The 19805-nt window shown below is 38.8% G+C and overlaps 1 protein-coding gene across 1 annotated transcript in view; it reads right to left on the bottom strand.

Moving 5' to 3' along the window:
- Nucleotides 1-19805, bottom strand: part of LOC126377883 (paired box protein Pax-5) — a 114578-nt gene that overhangs the window by 31921 nt on the left and 62852 nt on the right. The window contains exon 4 of the mRNA XM_050025934.1: nt 7463-7628. Within this exon, the coding sequence (XP_049881891.1) occupies nt 7463-7628 (166 nt within the window). The remainder of the gene's footprint in view (nt 1-7462; nt 7629-19805) is intronic.

Genomic DNA, 19805 nt, shown 5'->3' with positions numbered 1-19805 from the left:
ATTTGGGTATTACACATTTGCGCCAGGTACGATTGGAGGGCTTTTTAATTAAGGTTTAGTTTTTAAGTGTTAATTTTATTTATTTATTGCATGTCACATGGTATTACAGTTCTTATAAATACATTATTATACAAACATGTGACACCCTGTAAGGGCACCGCAAATAATTGTAAATAATTTGTTTTATTTTGAGTTTTGTTTATTTGTTTTATTTTTATTTTATTTTATTTTTGTTATGTTTAATAAGTCTATTTTTGTTCTGTAAGTAACTGCTTCGTTATGGTGTAAATAAAGATGACTGAATAAATGTATTTTAAATTTTTGTTATATTTCGGTAAAGCATTAAGAGTGAGTACAAAAAGTGACTGCAAGTTTGACTTCTAACGATTTATACATTGTTTTAAGTTTACGCGGTTATTATCGTAATTAAAACACATAATAACGGGTTCTTACCGGGTTTAAAGTAGAGATATGAGACTCCCGATATTTCGACACTGTTGCAAGTGCCATGACCACGGGATGACTAATGAGATTGGAGTGGAGTAAGTAGGTGTCGAAATATCGGGAGTCTCATATCCCTACTTTAATCGCAGTAAGAACCCGTTATTATGTGTTCTAACGATTTGTATTTCTACCTATTCCTATGCGGACCTATTATTATGCGGAGTTCTGTAGGTAAACCTTTTTTTAAATAAAGAAAGTAATAAAATAATTACAATATACTTAGTGCAGTAGTAGCAGTAATGCTACAAGTTAACCTGCTGCCTACTGTTCGTAAATATTTTTTACTTCCTCAATTAATACTAGGAAGCTTGTATTTTAATATTTCCTTCACAATTGAATTATCAGCATATTACTCATAGACAAATTGATTACTGTATACACCAATTTATTACACAAAACAGTTAACTATGCATAAAATCTCAACAAATCTCAATGTACGATGAGAATATCTCAACGAGTCTCAATTCTAAGTAGACGCAGATTCGACAATATAGCTATGGTTTATTCATTAGGGTTGATCTCGTTGGTAATCCACCTCACAACCCACACGTTAGAAGAAGAGGCCAGCAACTATACAAATGATGAAGAAGAACCACAGAGATGATATCAAACTGAAAATATATACTATAATCTGAGTCGCTGCGACTTTAAACTAAGAATTCCAGAATGTTCTACCTTCAAACTAATTAAACCAAAAACTAGCTCCAACAAGGAAGCATACTGTACAAAATCACTTCAACAAATGAAAGTGGAGCACATACAGTCCTGTAATAATAATTAGTGTGTTTTTCTGTTGCTGCGTCGGCGCAGAAAGCGTGACGGGCAACTTCCGTTCGAACATCACACCGGACTACCAACAGATATTAATTGCAAATTAAAAAGGGGGTTTCAAGTTCGTCTTCACTAGTTTATTGTGTAGAAATGTGAGCAGTATAGTTAGTATAGTTAGTAGTATAGTATAGTAGCCGTAGGTATTATGGGAATGCAAAAATTTATCCCTGACAATCTTCATTTAAAGCGTACTAGGGAAAAGAAATTCGATTAATGTTGGTTGATAAAGTTGGTCATCCACCTTACAACCCACATGCTCCAATATGGCCTAACCCCCCAGTTCTGTAATAGTGAAAATCTTCCACTTTCGTGTGGGTTGTGAGATCGGTTTTTGTTTTGTTAGTTTGAAAAAATCTGATGACGTCATCAGAAGTATTCGGCGCGTAATGAATGCCGCTGGCATTCGAATTTTCAAATTAAGAACAATTTTGTGAAAGAATTATACAGAAAACTAATAAAGTCGATTATTGTGTTGTTTATTTGAAAAAATCAGATGACGTCATCAGAATTTCGTGTAATGGCATTCGAATTTTTCAAATTAAGAAGAATTTTGTTTTTCACCTAAAATGATACAATATAATTTTATTTTCTGCAATAATCAGTCAGCCCAGTAGTCTAATTAAGCATTATTTAAAACGTATATGAAACGCGATACAAGCGTCGAACAAGGCAGAGGACGATATTATTTCGTTATAAATACAACAATGTGGATGAGACTGTAGGGGACAGCGGCCATTGTCTATTTTAAATTGAAAAGTGACCGTAGTAGGGATGTACCGAGTGCTCAACATAGGTACGGGAATTTACGCAACATTATGGCGGTTTAAATAATAATATACACTGAAGGTTTTCGACAATATGCTAATTTGCGAATTTATTAAAGAGAAGATGATTTATTTTTAAAATTACGTAATTAATGCTTTTATTTCGCAGGTATATTAGTAGGTATGAGTATTTTTTTTACTCATAAACAATTTGCAATTTCTGTATTAAATTGATTTTATACCTAAATCACTTATTTAATTTAACAATGTACCTTTCAGGTTTTATTTATCATCGAAATCGGTCAAACCTCTATTCACTGGATATAATATGTAGCTAGTGTAATATGTCACTTACATATTCGGTTAACGACCACCGGTGGTCCAGTGGTTGAGCGTTGCGCTCACGATTCGGAGGTCCTGGGTTCGATTCCCGGTGGGGACATATTACAAAAATTACTTTGTGGCCCCTAGTTTGGTTAGGACATTACAGGCTGATCACCTGATTGTCCGAAAGTAAGATGATCCGTGCTTCGGATGGCATGTTAAGCCGTTGGTCCCGGTTACTACTTACTGATGTAAGTCAGTAGTCGTTACATGAGCCATGTGAGGGGCCTTTGGCGGCTCAGTAGTAACCCTGACACCAGGGCTGATGAGGTCGGTATTCTACCTCACAACCCACACAATAGAAGAAGAAGACTATCATAATACAACATAACCCCACAACTGTAACCCAATTGGGGCAGTCAAGGTACACCCATAGTAAGTTACCAAAGTACCCACGCTTAACTGTGCTTTCCTGTCCTGTCTGTCCTTTATGATAAACTATTTCTATTCTATTCTTTCTGTTAGTGATATATTATAATGGTCGAGCCCACTGTGTTAGTGAAAATTGCACTTAAGATATTTTTATATTGATAACTCATTGGTGCAAATCCGGTACCGGGGATCGCAATGGCGCGCACAGTGACTATTTTGGTAGACTTTGCTTTTTTTTGAGAGATATTTCTTATGAAGTAGTGAATTATCCCTAGAAGTTGAGTTGGGCAACTTGGACAAGTGCTATTGCTAAAGCGTAGTGAATAATAATGACAGTTACGTACATATCTCTACGCTGTGTCCCGCGTGCGTTAGGCAGAGGGCGCTGATCGCCAAATGCTGCGATTCTTGCACTCGCCTCCCGCCCCATCCAACTTTAAATTCAATAAATGAAATTTGAAATTAAAGAACGAATGATAAGTTCGCTAATGATACAAATATTGATCGGAACGCTGCTTCCAAATCCGAAAATACTTGAATACGCACAACTTATTTCAGGGGGGAGTGCATAATTTAGGTTTCGGTGAAAGTTCATTGAAGTCTTTCGGATCAAAAATTTAGCTTTTAAAGACGGATTTGACATCTACATCAAATCGCGAATATATTGGTAAAGGCACTGTCACAAGTCGCAAGAAAGTTTACTTGTAGTATTAACCAAAAAACGTAACGTGATGACTTTTGTTTTTTTTTTTTTAAATCTGACTCGGACGGGACTTGAACTGCTCTTGTCAAGCCGGGACGAGCGTGTTAACCATTACAACACCGGGTCCTCCTCCTATACGCATGGACACAACATGCCATAACATGATGTATTGCAGATACGCAAGTTACCAGTCCGTTGAAAGTCTACATACATTATGCTGATCATTTTAAAGGTACACTTTACCCGTAAAGTCCCGTACCAGCACGGGTACATCACTATTCCCGCGGGATCGCGAACACTGCTCTGAATGGACTCGCTGCCTTTCAATTTATTCGCCGCGCGCCCTATTTCCATCATGTTTGTTTTGACTTCTGCTGTTCTCTACGTTGCTGTTTTTGTGTGTATTAAGTGTCCCTGTATGTCTTTTTTATTGGTGCAATGTCTCATTATTAATTGTTAGACAGTTATGTCTCATTCTTTGTTTTCTTAAGGTTTGTTTTTTTGGTCTTTTCTTTTCAGGATTTCTAGTAAAAAATAAAAATGCCACATAGAATCAATTTATCTCTAAATCAACAATGAAATTTGACTTTTGCGCGTGTAAAAGTGAGTGCGCAATGACAAAAGTGGCCCTTTTAACCCCACAGAAGTCTATTTGAACTCAAGCAAATACAATGATCGTTAAATAATTAAAACACATAATAACGGGTTCTTACCGCGTTTAAAGCAGGGATATGACTCCCGATATTTCGACACTGTTGCAAGTGCCATGATCACGGGATAACTGATGAGATTGGAGTGGAGTAGGTAGATCCATAATTTTCTACGTATCGTTAAGTAAGTTCAAAAATAACTTTAATAATAAGTATTCAAATAAGTTTCACGGTAACATGATTACATTGAAGAACGATACAAGTTCACTTGGTTAACCCGCACAGATTACTGCAGTTAACCGTCGGTTCACCGCAAACGAGAAGCATTTAACCGGAGATTTGTAGGCGAGTTAACTTGATAAGTAACTTGCTACGGTGTATGTAAATACTGCTAGTAATTAGAGGAAATTACACGGTTGAAGATGAGGTGTATGACCATTCAAATGGGTTGGTTTAACGTGACTTATTGAGCACTAGCTATCCCGTGCATACACTTTGAGCTCCGTAACAGCTTCCGTGGTCCAGTGGTTGAGCGTTGGGCTCACGATCCGGAGGTTCCGGGTTCGAATCCCGATGGGGAAAATCACAGAAATCACTTTGTGATCCCTAGTTTGGTTAGAACATTACAGGCTGATCACCTGATTATCCGAAAGTGAGATGTCGTTACTTACTACTTACTGATGTAAGTAAGTAATGTCAGGGGCCTTTTGCGGCTCAGTAATAACCACGACACCGGGGTCGATGACGTTGGTAATCCACCTCACAACTTACACGATAGAAGAAGTATATTTTACAAAATTCCATAATAAAGTATTGCATAAATACGGAGTTTAAAAATATAATAACTAATGACTCAAATGAGTATTTACAATGATTTCGGGTCAATAACCAACGTTGAAGGATTTACGCCATTACGAGACCTCTAACATGAAGTAATAACAGCATTTATTTGATTACAGGTTCGACGCACAGATTACCATGCAAAGCTGTTCACATTGTACTCTAACGAAAATATGTTCTATTGTATTATCCATAGACTGCATAATAAAAAATCTCCCTAGCGTTATCCCGTTTTTCACAGGGTCTGCTTACCTAATTTACAGAGGTTTTTTACAGAAGCGACTGCCGGTCTGACCATCCAACCCGCGAAGGGAAATCCAGCCCAATACAGGTGAGGTCACATACCTCCGAAAATGCATTTCTCGGGGATGTGGGTTTCCTCACGATGTTTTCCTTCACTGCTTAGCACGTGATGATCATTTATGATCCAAACATGAATTCTAAAACAAATTCGATAGTCATTGGTTTCGGCCTCTGCTGGATTCGAACCTGCGATCTCAACGTGAGAGGTAAGCGTTGTACCAACTGGACTACCACGGCTCTTCATAGACTTTATAATAGAGACTTAAAAATAAACGTGAAATACAAGTTGTCTATTGTTTCTGCTCAATATACAAAAGCATTTTTTCTGTGGAAGCTCTGCAGCTCATAAGCAAATGTATCTGTGACGCATTGTTGTTGAACAAAACTAGTCTGTCACAATGTTGCTATATGAACTCATTTGACAGCCAAATTCGAAATGCTCATCTTAACTAACTTTAAAATAATGACCGTCCAAAAATAACAAAGATAACATCAAAACTCTACCTAAATTACGAATTAAGAGAGGAACAAAGTAAAAAACGGTACGGTACTGTTACTGTTGAACAAAAGAAAATGACATAAGTATTGTCTAGCGGACGCAAGATCACAGAACTGGCGCACGCGCCTGCTCAGTGGGCGGAACGACGCACACACGAACGCCGTATATACCAACTACTTGTGTATACGAGACACTATGGACGTGGTTTATGTCCTATAGAGAACCAGTAATGTCCGTGGTTAAATAGCTGTCGTGGACTGCGTTCGGAGTTTGTAGTAATTACGAGTGTATTACAGGTAAAAGAAAGGGCTGAGAATTACTCCCTGAGGCAGACATACATGCAATATCTTATAGTCATGGAAATTTAAGCGATGCTATTTAAATATACCGTGTAACTTCGTATTTTCAATTATAAACATGTTATTCTGATTGAATATTATAATATTAATTTGTTAACTGAGTGATTTTATCTTATTCGGGGAGTAAAACGCCTTATCAAAGGTTTATTATTCAGAATATACTAAGTGACACGAAAATAATATTGAAATAGCCTTGATTAGACCTTCAGCGCTAACACAGACCTCAGGAAAACACGAAAAAAGCAGGATGCGGTCGCACATCGTCACAAAAAGTCGTCGGCAATTTAATTTTTAACAAAGCTCTATTGTTCTCCCCTTCCTTTATATCATTATCATACTTTAATACATTATACCTACGTACGGTCAAGATAACATGCATAGTTATTATGAGACAACGTGTTTGAATTTCAAGTAGGTATTCAATAGTGGCTGTTTTGATTGTCACTGTTTTATAGTCGGCAATAATGTGCAGGCTTTAAACAAGATAATTCCACATTAAATCTGTGTAATAAACCTCTTACGATTTCATTTATTCTAAGCAAAGAACATGCTAAAATAGCATGTTGCATGCGGGATTTTATTTATTTAATTTTCAAATACTGAAGGCGCTTGACCTTTCATATATTATTATTCTATCGTGTGGGTTGTGAGGTGAATTACCAACGTCATCAACCCTAGTGTCAGGGTTATTATTGAGCCGCCAAACGCCCCTGACATGGCTCATGTAACGTTTACTCACTTACATCAGTAAGTTGTAACCGGGACCAATGGCTTAACGTGCCTTCCGAAGCACGGAGAATTTTACTTTCGGACAATGAGGTGATTAGCCTGTAATGTCCTAACCAAACTAGGGACCACAAAGTGATTTTTGTGATATGTCCCCACCAGGATTCGAACCCGGGACCTCCGGATCGTGAGCCGACCGCTCAACCACTAGACCACAGAGGTGTATTATTAAATTCAGTAGATAATGTGCAAACCACATTTCCAACTTATGTTGCATCGATATTGTATCTCTCACAATTAGAAATCAAGCAGTTTAGTTAAGTATTTGTAACCGTTTAATTACTTCCATTTTGTGTGCGGTTTTAAGATATCTTCCAATGTTTTCTGTTTAGTCTGTGGTGGTCTAGAAGAAATTGCTGTAGAGAAATATTTTTTTCATGGTGTGTGCAATAAGGAATAATTTGTGTTTACTTATGTTCTTCACCATTATTTGAAAGTTCTTGAGTAAAGTGAATCATCAAACTCACCTCGACAGTATCTTCGAGACGCATCCATGCGACACCCTGAGCTGCCGACTGATGTCACACGGCCTTACTCCACTGTGGGCCAGCTCCACTATCCTCTGTCTCACCACATCTGGTAACGGCCTGCCGTTCACGAACACACCCCCTAGTTGATTGACGCCGCCGTGGCCTGAAACAGATGGTACATCTTAAATTGAAAGAAAGAATGATTAGTTTTCAAGATTTTGAACGCTTTCTTATTAAACGATTTTCATATTTTGATGGAGAAGAATTTGACTGTATTATCAGTCGACTCTAATGTGATGGACTTGTTATAAAGCGATCGAATTAGAATGTTTATTAAGTACTTGACGTTTTTCGGAGTCGGATAGAGACTGGAGAGGCAGTTGACTGTATAATTATTAGACTCTAAAGTGTAGAGCTTATTATGGGTGGTACACTGGCGGCCAGTGTTTAGGTAGTTCTATTTAGTGGGTGCCAATTATATTTTCCTACTTATTTGGAATGGAAACTACAGTAGTACAAAAAACGATGATGATATCTAGTACCTAATTCATTAAATTTACTTTAATCCGCGTATGTACTCGTATGTATAAACCTACACATTCTAAAATCAACAATTTTATTTGGCCCAAATTCGCAACAACTACACTTTTCAGTCAGGTACATTATTATCATAGTATAGACACGTAATTGGTATAAACAAGCCAAAACACACATTGCGTCAAGTTAACCGGTTTCAGCCACAATACCCGGTTTGACCGTTTGATTGATGCAGCGAGCATCGATCCGCGCTGTCTTGCTCGGGTGCGCGGCGGCACGCCCGGTTACGCCCGGGCGCGCGCTCGATACCCGGTTCACGACCGGGCCTTGAATGGTTCATTAATAATAATGCCCTTTTACTTTAAGACACTAACCTACTCTACATGTTCCTGGAATTCGTATTTTTAATTCTGAATCATATTTTTCATGTTTTTATGTATGGAGCTCGGTGGCGCAGCGGTAAACGCGCTCGGTCTGCGATTGTTGAAGTTAAGCAACTTTCGCAAAGGCCGGTCATAGGATGGGTGACCACAAAAAAAAGTTTTCATCTCGAGCTCCTCCGTGCTTCGGAAGGCACGTTAAGCCGTTGGTCCCGGCTGCATTAGCAGTCGTTAATAACCATCAATCCGCAATGTGCGCGCGTGATGGTTTAAGGCTCGATTTTCCATAGGGAAGGCCCGAGCCCCAGCAGTTGCGACGTTAATGGGCTGATGATGATGATTATTTTGCAACTGATCAATTTTGCGAAGATTCTCTCTCGGCGCATAGCAAATTCTGTTACAACTAAGTCTTAAAACTTAGCAATTTTGAATGAATGATGTTTAGTACGACCAACTCTACCGGCGTGCGCGTATGAAACAATTAATGAACATGAAGGAAACAAGAGAAATATGTCGGGATCGAAGCAAATGAAGTTCATAGTCTCTGCTTACCACGGTGGGAAATAAGTGTGAGTTTATGTATGTACCTATGATGTTTCATACAACATCATACACGCATCATCATCATTTCACATTTCTCGGGTGTTTACAACAAGCTCAGTTTTACACTTCGGAGAATAAATTCAATTAGAGAATAGGTACTAGGTATGTCTGGAGTTGAAACATTAGTATGGAGTGTCTGACTGTAATATTCTAAAGCATCTAATTTCATTTAGACGTTGAAAGAAATTCAAACGAACTTTTCTCTTGTCTACAATTCTGCCATACATTATTTTTTCCTTCTAATATAAATAAGACAGTATATTTTCGTATCTAAAATGAATATACGAAACTTTTAGTTAAGGACATCGGTGTGGCAAAAACTGAAAATATCATCTTACAAGAAACACTTTCTCGGAGGCTAACCCGGGTGGGGGCGCACGAGGCGTGACGGTGGCATCGATCGGTCACGCCCCACGGCCCGGGTCGATATAACCGGGTATGGTTTGTTTTGATTTTCTAGTATTGCAAGCCGGATATATTGGGAAATAAGAACCTATTTTTGGTTGAAATTGGCTTGGAGTATTTTATTGTTACATAAAATATTTTAAAGTCGGTAAGCTAAAAGTACATTAAGGTTAATGGTGATATCCGGGTATATTGAAAACCGGGTATAATGATTTTTTTAAGTATTTACGAAAGAACTTGAAATTATATCCGGTTTTCTTTACCGGGCAACATCTGTATATGGAAATGGTTAGTAATTATTTACTTGCTTAAAACATCTAGGTATACTTAAATAATATTTTTCTCACGATTTACATCAACTTTGTAAGACACTCGTTACAGTGCGACTAAAGTTATGAATTCGGATTCTGTCCAAATGTAGATATTTTCGATCTGTTTTCCCTTCGTGAGTTTCCCTATATAAGTGTTCCAAATTCAAATATTTGTATCATATAATAGTAAGTAACAAATAAACAAAATCCCTATAAAAGGAGGTATATTTTCAGGCAGTAATTAACTGTAATAGCGGACAAGATGGCGGCCCGGAAATGCTCAGGGAAACTCAGACTAAAGGTGGTGCCACAGTGTAGGTACGTTAAGGAGAGGAAAAAGAGAGTTCATTGAACTATATTTATTTATCAACAACTTACTAATACAATCCTTAAAGAGGAGGGTAGAACCACAACTCACCAAAAGACGACTATACCAAAATGCATTGAAATCAAAAAAATATACCTTAATACCTACTTAGTGTTTGTTTATCAGCCTATCACAATACGGCTAAAAGTTAATGCCATTCACAATTTACAATAAGTCACGTCAAAAAAAACCCTAATGCAAAAAATCTGGCAGCTAAACCTAAAATTCTTTATTTCATTTTGTTAGACTTTTCTTTGTTCTGGTTGACCTTTCTTTTTTTATATTTAAGTACAGTCATGAGCAATATCATGTACCCACTTTAGAACCCTGTCGCACTGTCATATCTGACATTTAATGAGACTTTCGGTTTAATTTGTCAAAAAAGTTAATGTGACATGGTTGCAAAGTGTATACATATTAGTACTCCTGACCGTACTTATTACTTCTTACTACTTATCACTTAACAAGCTCAAGTTTATTCAACACACAAATAAATTAAACTGACAGAAGCTATGATAAATGCAACGTATTGTTCATATATGTAATCCATCTTCATATGTGTGGGTTGTGAGGTGGAATACCGACCTCATCAACCCTGGTGTCAGTGTTACTATTGAGCCGCCAAAGGTCCCTGACATGACTCATGTAACGACTACATAATTACATCAGTAGTAAGTAGTAACCGGGACCAATAGCTTAACGTGCCTTCCGAAGCACGGGTCATCTTACATTCGGACAATCAGGTGATCAGCTTGTAATGTCCTAACCAAACTAGGTATCACAATTTTTGTGACATGTCCCCACCGGGATTTGAACCCGGGGTCTCCGGATCTTGAGCCCAACGCCCAAGCCACTGGACCACGGAGGTCGTTACTTTCTGTAAGACCAACGTGATAAGTTTATTATAATTAAAAGCCAACTGTGTTAGTGACAATTTCACTAATAATTTAATTGGTGCAAGTCTGGATTGAACCAGCTTTCCCCGTTTGAGAAGCAAGTCGGTGACATAGCAGTGTTTATGACCCTCCGTAGCAACTGGACAGATTCGCAACTGGACAGATTCTCAGATGGACGGATGACCTATGTTTATGAGTTCTTTGTTTAGATAAATTTACCCTTAACGCGTAAAATAATAATCTCGATAATATATTGATACTTCATTTAGTCACCTTTATTTAAAGTAAATTATGACGTTGCTGTGTAATGTCATTTGTTTAGTACAATTTAAACTGAATTGTAGTTTTTTCTCCCTCCCTTGGTAACGGTATGAACGCACCTTAGCAAACCCGGGCAGGTGTCCTCGCACTATCCTCTCGTAAAAATATGCCTCTTTAGTAATGAAGGGAAGTGAACTGCTGTTTCCTTATAGCCATGCTTTAATTACGGAGGGGCTACTAAACCCATGTTTTAGCCTGGGGGAGACTCGGCGAAAACAAAGATGAAAATATTTCAAAGGTAGGCTTATTGAGGAGCTCGGTGGCGCAGCGGTGAACGCGCACGGTCTGCGATTGTTGAAGTTAAGCAACTTTCGCAAAGGCCGGTCATAGGATGGGTGACCACAATAAAAAAAGTTTTCATCTCGAGCTCCTCCGTGCTTCGGAAGGCACGTTAAGCCGTTGGTCCCGGCTGCATTAGCAGTCGTTAATAACCACCAATCCGCACTGGGCCAGCGTGGTGGTTTAAGGCCCGTTCTCCCTATCCATCCATAGGGAAGGCCCGTGCCCCAGCAGTGGGGACGTTAATGGGCTGATGATGATGATGATGAGGCTTATTATGTTGAACGCTAAGCTTAATATAACTTTTTTCACAGTTGCCTCGATCATTATTGTCGACGATCCGTCTCACCACCTATCACGTTGGTCTAACAGAAAGCTCGGTGAGGTGTGGGTACTTAGTTCATCTTGCGATGGATGTGTTAGGACAGTCTGTTGACTTTTTTGTTCAGTGCGGTGGTATACCCAGACCTACGGGGTATAACGTAGAACCCTTGCCCAGGGATACAGGTGAAGACCTCAACGTCAGCAGACGGAGATGAGAGTCATCGGTACGGTAATGCAGGATGGAAGGGGCGCGTCACAGGGACTGTAATCTGGAACCTGACAGAGGGCAGCAGTAACTGTCAGTACTGTTCAGAGGCGGATGACAGGAGTCCTAATCATCATCAGCCGTACGACGCCCACTGCTGGGCATAGGCCTCCCCCAAGGATCTCCACGACGATCGGTCCTGCGCTGCCCGCATCCAGCGGCTTCCCGCGACCTTCACCAGATCGTCGGTCCACCTTGTAGCGGGCCTACCCACTGAGCGTCGTCCGACGCCCTAATACGGCTTCCTACGGAGTCCTAATACGGCTTTGGAATATACTCTGGGCGCCGTCTCACTCGCGTCAGACAGAGTTCTGCGGGGCGGAAGGCAAGAGGGAAACCACTGCCCTATTTGTCCCTAAAAAAGTAGCATGGAGAATGCTACACCGACGAGACTTTTAAATTAGTGTTGTTGCATTGGTAGGTATATTTATTTATTTGTACACAATATAGTAAGACTTATGATGCGGGAGTAAGTGGTACAGTTAGAAGAGGATGCTAGAAGTACACACCGCGATCAGTACCAGGATGTTTTACAGAAAGGCTAGGTGAAGAGTACTCTAAACTGGCACCCACGCATGAAGTCTTTGATGAGAGTGGAGGAAGCAAGAGCCGAATCTCTTGGTGTGTGTGGACTGTAGGTGTAGTTAGATGGTGAGAGGGGTTCTAATTCCAATTGCAAACCACCAGATTGTTTCTTGTCACTATTTAATTAAGTTGTTATTAAAATAAAATACACTTATACACTTTCGCGGGAGGCGTCGGCAATTCGATTCGTACAACATTGCCATGCCAAAAAATATTATTATTTTTATACTTGTGTTGCCAGCAACAAAGGTGGTGTCTCAGGATCGTAGTAAGTGGAATTCTGTGGTTTTTGCCTACACCAACGGGAAATAGACTTGATCTTATGTATGTATGTTACACAATAGGATAGACAAAAGAAACATACAACGAAAACCGACCGTACAGGTAAGCTTATCTCTAAGAAAAGAGATATCTTCTAAATAACCCTACATGTTAAGGAGATGTGTAGTACATAAATACATGTTTTTCATGTTTATGAGTAATCACAATGAACGTGGATAGATATTTTACTTTTAAGGTCTTGAAGTAGTGTGTGTTGGCGTCAGATCTGGCAACCCCCGTTGCCTAGGTATTGTTGTTTATATGGCGCTTAGTAACGGGGGTGTAAGTTAGGTTTTTTACATTATTATAATTTTGTGATCTTTTACTCTTTATGATACATTAATACTGAGTTGGTCATCTTTCATTTCGCTCGTTAGCAGTGTGCACTAATCACAAATGTGATTATTATACCTATACAAGTATACCTATCTAATTCAAAAGTTTTGACGTCGACCAATCGAGAGGTTTAACAAATCACAGCGCTGCGAACGCGGCCGTTCGGAATTTAAATTTGAAATGGCCAGCAAGAGGAAGCGGATGCGATCCCCTCCCCGAATAAATTGGACGCGATGCCCATTCTCGGAATCCGACTTTTGATGTGGATTTTGAATTTGAGTGTTTTAAGTGGCGTTTGAACGTAAAAGCAACTTTTATTTCCGCAAACGTTTGTGGTGTCCTAGTGAGATGTAGCCCTAAGACTTTATACAGGAAAGTTAACACACATTGAAGCAATTCACCTAAAAAGCAATATTGCTATTTGACATTAGCGCATGCAAAAGTAAGTGCGCAATGTCAACAAAATATAAAATAGCAATATTGCTTTTCTAGATGAATCGTTTCAATGTGGCCCTTTAACCCCTTGCCTCGGAATTACAAAACGCGGTGGAAAGTACAATATAATGTGATGGAATGTAAACAAATTCCTAAGCTGTACATAGAGGGGTCACAGAGCGCAGGTTAAAGCATGTTAATCGCGGACACACTCGTTGGGGGGTGCGCTGGGCCGTGACGCGTCCTTGCACCTGCACTTGTTATTGTTAATGAGGTATTCGTTTTTTTTACTTTATCACAACCAGATCCAGGTTGTTTATAAAAGGCCAGGTTAAGATAGCTCTAAACCGGCGAGCATGCATGAAGTGTTTGATGGGAGTGGAGGAGGCGGAGTTGCTGTGTCAGGATCGTAGTAAATTGAATTCTGTGGTCTTTGCTTCCCCAACGAGAAATAAGTGTGTATGTATGTACGTATAGGTATATATGTGTACAGGAAAGAGATATGTTGACTCCTTACTCCTCTGGGGGTAAAGAACAAATAGTATGTGGTCACCTTGCTTATCAAGCCAAGCATGGTCTCCTTCTTCTATTATGTGGGTTATGAGGTGGATTACCAACGTCATCAACCCTGCTTTCAGGGTCATTATTGAGCCGCCAAAGGCTCCTAACATGACTCATGTAACGACTACGTACGTACATTAGTAAGTAGTACAAAGTGATTTTTGTGATTTGTCCCCACCGGGATTCGAACTTGGAACCATCGGATCGTGAGCATCTGTGGGCGGATGTTACGGCCGCCATGGTTCAGTGTTTGAGCGTTGCATATATGACTGTAATCACTGATAATTAGTCCAACCAATCACTTTGATCAGTATGATCCTAACAAGACTCGAAAGTTTATATTTTTCAACATAAAGTACAGGAATATAACTATTTTCCGAGCAAAAACATCATCAGACACAACGATCCCTGCCAACATTGCCAACAGACGGGTGGCCGTCTGACCATGACGAGTCCCTGTCCTTGATCCAGCGATACTAGTTATTATGGCTCATAACTTTGATGGGACGCAAATAAAAAGCTGAAATATTCTTATAAATGTGTAGTTTCCTAGGTGAAAGGTAAATTATGTATTCTTCTTCTTATCGTGTGGGTTGTGAGGTGAATTACCAACCTCATCAACCCTGGTGTCAGGGTTACTATTGAGCCGCCAAAGGCCCCTAACATGACTCATGTAACGACTACTTACTTACATCAGTAAGTAGTAACCGGGACCAACGGCTTAACGTGCCTTCCGAAGCACGGATCATCTTACTTTCGGACAATCAGGTGATCAGCCTGTAATGTCCTAACCAAACTAGGGATCACAAAGTGATTTTTGTGATATGTCCCCACCGGGATTCGAACCCGGGGCCTCCGGATCGTGAGTCCAACGCTCAACCACTGGACCACAGAGGCCGTTGTTTATTATGTATTTCTGATTACTAAATAAAGACAGATCTAAAGGTGACAAAACACGTTTCTTTTTTCTATTTAACTTATTTATGAATTTTAATAAAGAAAACTGTAATAATAAGTGCAACATTTTGTCAGTTTTTCTGTGACGTCACTGGTTGATTATAGTAAAAAGTAAGTAACTGATTTGACCAGTTGGAAACTACCCTATTCCTATATGAAAACCAAAAGTCTGATAATGGCCCCGATTCCTGCAGACACCGCCTAATTTTATTTAAAGTTATATCCGTCATTTTCATATCCGTCGAAAAGGAAAGAGACGGATAATTCACTGCTCTTAATTTTAGGAAGAATGAGTGAATGAATGAATAACCCGGGCGAATCAAAAGGTACGTCGCTGGTATGCAATCTGTTTGACGTGCTGTCTACTTAACTGTGTCGGGTTATTGACGGATGTAAAATTTTTAGACGGTTGGTTTAGATTTGTGCTTAAAATTGACGTGTGTTCCATAAATTTTATGCTTGTCGATTACCCGTCCCTTTCCTTTTCGGCGGATAAGAAAATGACAGATATAACTTAAAATAAAATTAGATGGTATTTACAGGAATTAGCACCAATGTCTTCTAATTAGCGGTAAAATTGTGCAGGTACAAAATGAACAATATTGCACTCTCATTCGATGATATCTCTAGACTGACGTCATAGAAAAACATGGTAAAATGTAACTTATTACCTATTTCATTTTTCTTGATTAAAATGCATAAACAAGTTAAATAGATAAAATAAAACGTTTTTGGTACCTTTAGATCTGTCTTTATTTAGTAATCACAATTTCATAATTTACCTTTGACCTAGGAAACCACCCAATTGGCAAGTAAATAAACTGAAACCCGAGGATGGACATAGGGTACATTTCAATGAGGAGTTTGGAGAGCTTAACGCGATTAAATGGAAGTAACGTGGATGAAGTTCCAGGCGAAGAGCCAGTATACAATAAATTATTCCTATCTGTGTATCAGAATGTTTTACCACAGAGCATCGTCCGAGCAGAGGAAACTGCATTACCATACGCGACCGGAAGCGGGCCCGCCGCCATTGTGCGGCCATCTTGCTTTGCTGGAAAAGCCCTTTTATTATCTGTCTCTCATATTTTTTATTTTATTGTTTACTTTTTTTTGCAGCGGATGCGATAAATTGGTAGAGACAAAGGATTTTTTAGTTCGCATTTTGAAAAGAGGAAAGTTGTGTTTTTTTTATAGCAAAGTGAATATTATATAATTACAATTTATCTATCAGATTATAATACATAATTATGTTGCCAATACTTATGTAATGAATGAGCTATTCGAAGAGTTACAAATATTTGTTCTAAAAACTCTAGTTTAAAAAGCAAATTATTCACGACGTTTGTGTGGCAAAACCTTTCTGTCTTATTGCAACTACTTATTATCAAGCAATCTGTTGTGTACTAAAACAGCATCAGGCTTGTATCCCCGAAGAGGTACGCACAGATGTATAGTATATAGGTACTCTACTGATAGTAGCCCCGTACTAGCGTATGATTTTGTAGAAATGTAAACCAAAGGACTTCTGTAAAGATATCCACAACACTAATAAAATAGATAATCAACTAAGAATCAATTTACATAACCACTAGGTAAATAAAGCAACTAAAACACGCAACAAGGCTGGTTACAACACGGCACACCTTTCTAAAATCTCCACAATTACCCAGAACTTGTTTCAAAAGATGCTTGTGATATATGCGTATGCGCTCGGCCAATCAGAGGCGAGAGGTGCCTGTATGAGTGAAGGTCCACGCACGCGTGTGTGACACTGTTTGTGTAATATGCATGTGTGTGTAGGGCTGGCAAGTTTTTTTATAGCGTAAATACTGGGTAGATAATTAGCTGTACGCATTTTGATTTATTCGTTAATAAGTGGTAAACGAGGAACTGGTTTGGAGTAGCTGCGTTAAAGAGATAGTTGTATTGTAAAAGCACGTAATTAGACCTACAATCAAGTAATAAAAGCTAGGTACTTGTGCATTTGAATCGCTTGGATTGAAAAAGATAACAAATAAGAACTTATAAACTTCGCATAATAATGGTTTCGCTCGCGTCACATTGCAATTATTACGTTGACGTGTTAAAATATATAGCAATAGTAGTAAGAATTTACTGTTTAATAAATGCTCTGATCAAAGGATATAAAATGCTTACATTGAAGCATTATCTAAAAAAAAGCAATATTTAAATATGACTTTATCGCATGTAAATTTAAGTGTGCTATGCCAGTAAATATCATTATCTCCCTAACTTTATCCCGCTTCCACAGTGTGCGCTTAACTAACATGAAGATTTGACATATGTCCTGTTTTAGCAATAGCAACTGCCTGACTGACCTTCCAACACGCGAAAGCCAATAAATATCAAATAGCAATATTGCTTTTTAACATGAAAGACGTCAATATGGGCTTTTTAGGTCTCCAACTGTCACCTTTCAGATCCTTATATCTTAAACTATGGTGACAGGGGTCAGCCTATTAATAATTGTCCATCATGTTAGAAATGATACAATTCCTCTATCGGAATTTATGACATGCGCAGGAAGACATTGTTTAGGCTTTTATACGCTCCCAGTTCATCGTAGAAGCTTTACTTCAAATGGTTATTTTTTTCTAACGATACACAACCCTACACGCGTGACATATGAGATGACCCGGCCTCTGTGTGCGTGCGTAATTTGAATCGTACTACAACAAACTTATTCTTACGCCCATCCAACTACATTTTCAACCTTACCTTTTATGTTTTACGTGTGTCTATAGTAGCAGAGCTTTTGGGCTAGACATTATGTGTCATTGTAGGTGTGGCGTCTTCTGGGCACTTACACGTTGTTAAATTAGGCAACTCCCTTCTTTTGTTGGCAATAGTTTTATGACTTTTGACATATTGAGTTTGAAGTGTAAGTACTGGGGAAAACTTATGATATCCTACAAACATAAACCTCATCTACAGATTTAGTCATTTGCTTTCGAGGTTTATACAGTAGTATACTAGATTTCAATGAGTTTGAATTCATGTTGGATCATAGATAAATTAATATCACGTGATTTCCAGGATTAATGCTTGCTTAATGGCTCGCTCGCCTCTCATCTCTATTACATGGAATTTAAACATAGTTTGCGAAGTGTGGGTGTGTACAGTCATGAGCAATATCATGTACCCACTTTAGAACCTTGTCGCACTATCATATTTGACATTTAACGAGACTTACGGTTTAATTTGTCAAAAAAGTTAATGTGACATGCTCGCTTTGTCTACGAGGATACAGGCGTGAGTCCGAAGCTTTGAGAAACGATTGACGATGGTGGAATAACTATCCATATCTATCAGAGTTCAAAGAAGACTTAATAATATCGAGCTGGCTGTTCCACCGTGTTCATCTACCAAGAATCTACACATACCTACTGTGCTGATCCATAAAAGGGAAAAAAAGACAAAAGTGAGTAAGGCATGACGTAAAATTCGACAGAGCACTATACGAATTTCGGAGAAATATACCTATTTTCTTTTTTCATACTTTTTAAAGCGTGATTTTTCTGTAGTCGTCTTTTATTTTTAAACTTATATTTTATTTAATCTCGTGCCAACCCTACATGGAACACGTCGTAGGTACTTATATGAAGGTAAGTCCCGTCTATTGTTCGCTTAATTTTGTGATCTATGACATATTGTGAGTCACATAATATGTCATACTTTTTTCTAGGAAGTTGTTTTAAAATGTTTTTGGCAATTTCATTGTTTTGACCGCTTTTCGGTGGCTCGAATAATTGGTTATGTGTTTAGAATAGTTAAGTAAGTATGTTTCGAAATATAATTATCGACGCCCAAGTTGATAATTATACCTACGCTTCGCAATGCGGTGTTCGTTATAGATTTAGGTAGGTAGTTGAATACCTATTTAGAATGGATTGTTGATCTTAACAATCTTGTCTACCTAGGTACCTAAGTAATCAATACCATCTAAGGCTGATCTACCTCTATAAGTAAGTATTACCAACTTGTTCAAAAAAGCTCCATGTAGGTACCTAACATAATAATATTATACGAGTATAAGTTTGTTACGCGGCAATAGTTTCACAACGTTCAAACAGCGACTGAGGAAGACAACATGACTAATGAAATCTTGATGTAGAGTCATATCAGATTGTTAAACCTGGCCTTACGATATGATCACAGTTGCTCGTAATAGGTAGCGAGAGCCTGTAGGTACCTTACATATAAGTATAATAGGATATCCTAGCAGAGAATAACCCATCATCTCCCTTCTCACAGATATGCCCAACAATTTGCCTGCACATATTCGACACATACGAGACAACAGCCTCAATTAGACAACGCGTGCCCGCAAATTCGAACTTCGAACGCACACCAGCCAACCACGCCCCGCCTCCTCGCCAACCAATCAGCGCGCGCCGGTCGCCCTCCCGCGCCTTTCAACCCACGCCATTGGC

The sequence above is a fragment of the Pectinophora gossypiella genome, chromosome 24, assembly GCF_024362695.1.
Source record: "Pectinophora gossypiella chromosome 24, ilPecGoss1.1, whole genome shotgun sequence".
NCBI classification, from domain to species: domain Eukaryota; kingdom Metazoa; phylum Arthropoda; class Insecta; order Lepidoptera; family Gelechiidae; genus Pectinophora; species Pectinophora gossypiella.
The sequence above is the reverse complement of the archived record's forward strand: the minus strand, read 5'-3'. Positions and strand labels throughout refer to the sequence as shown.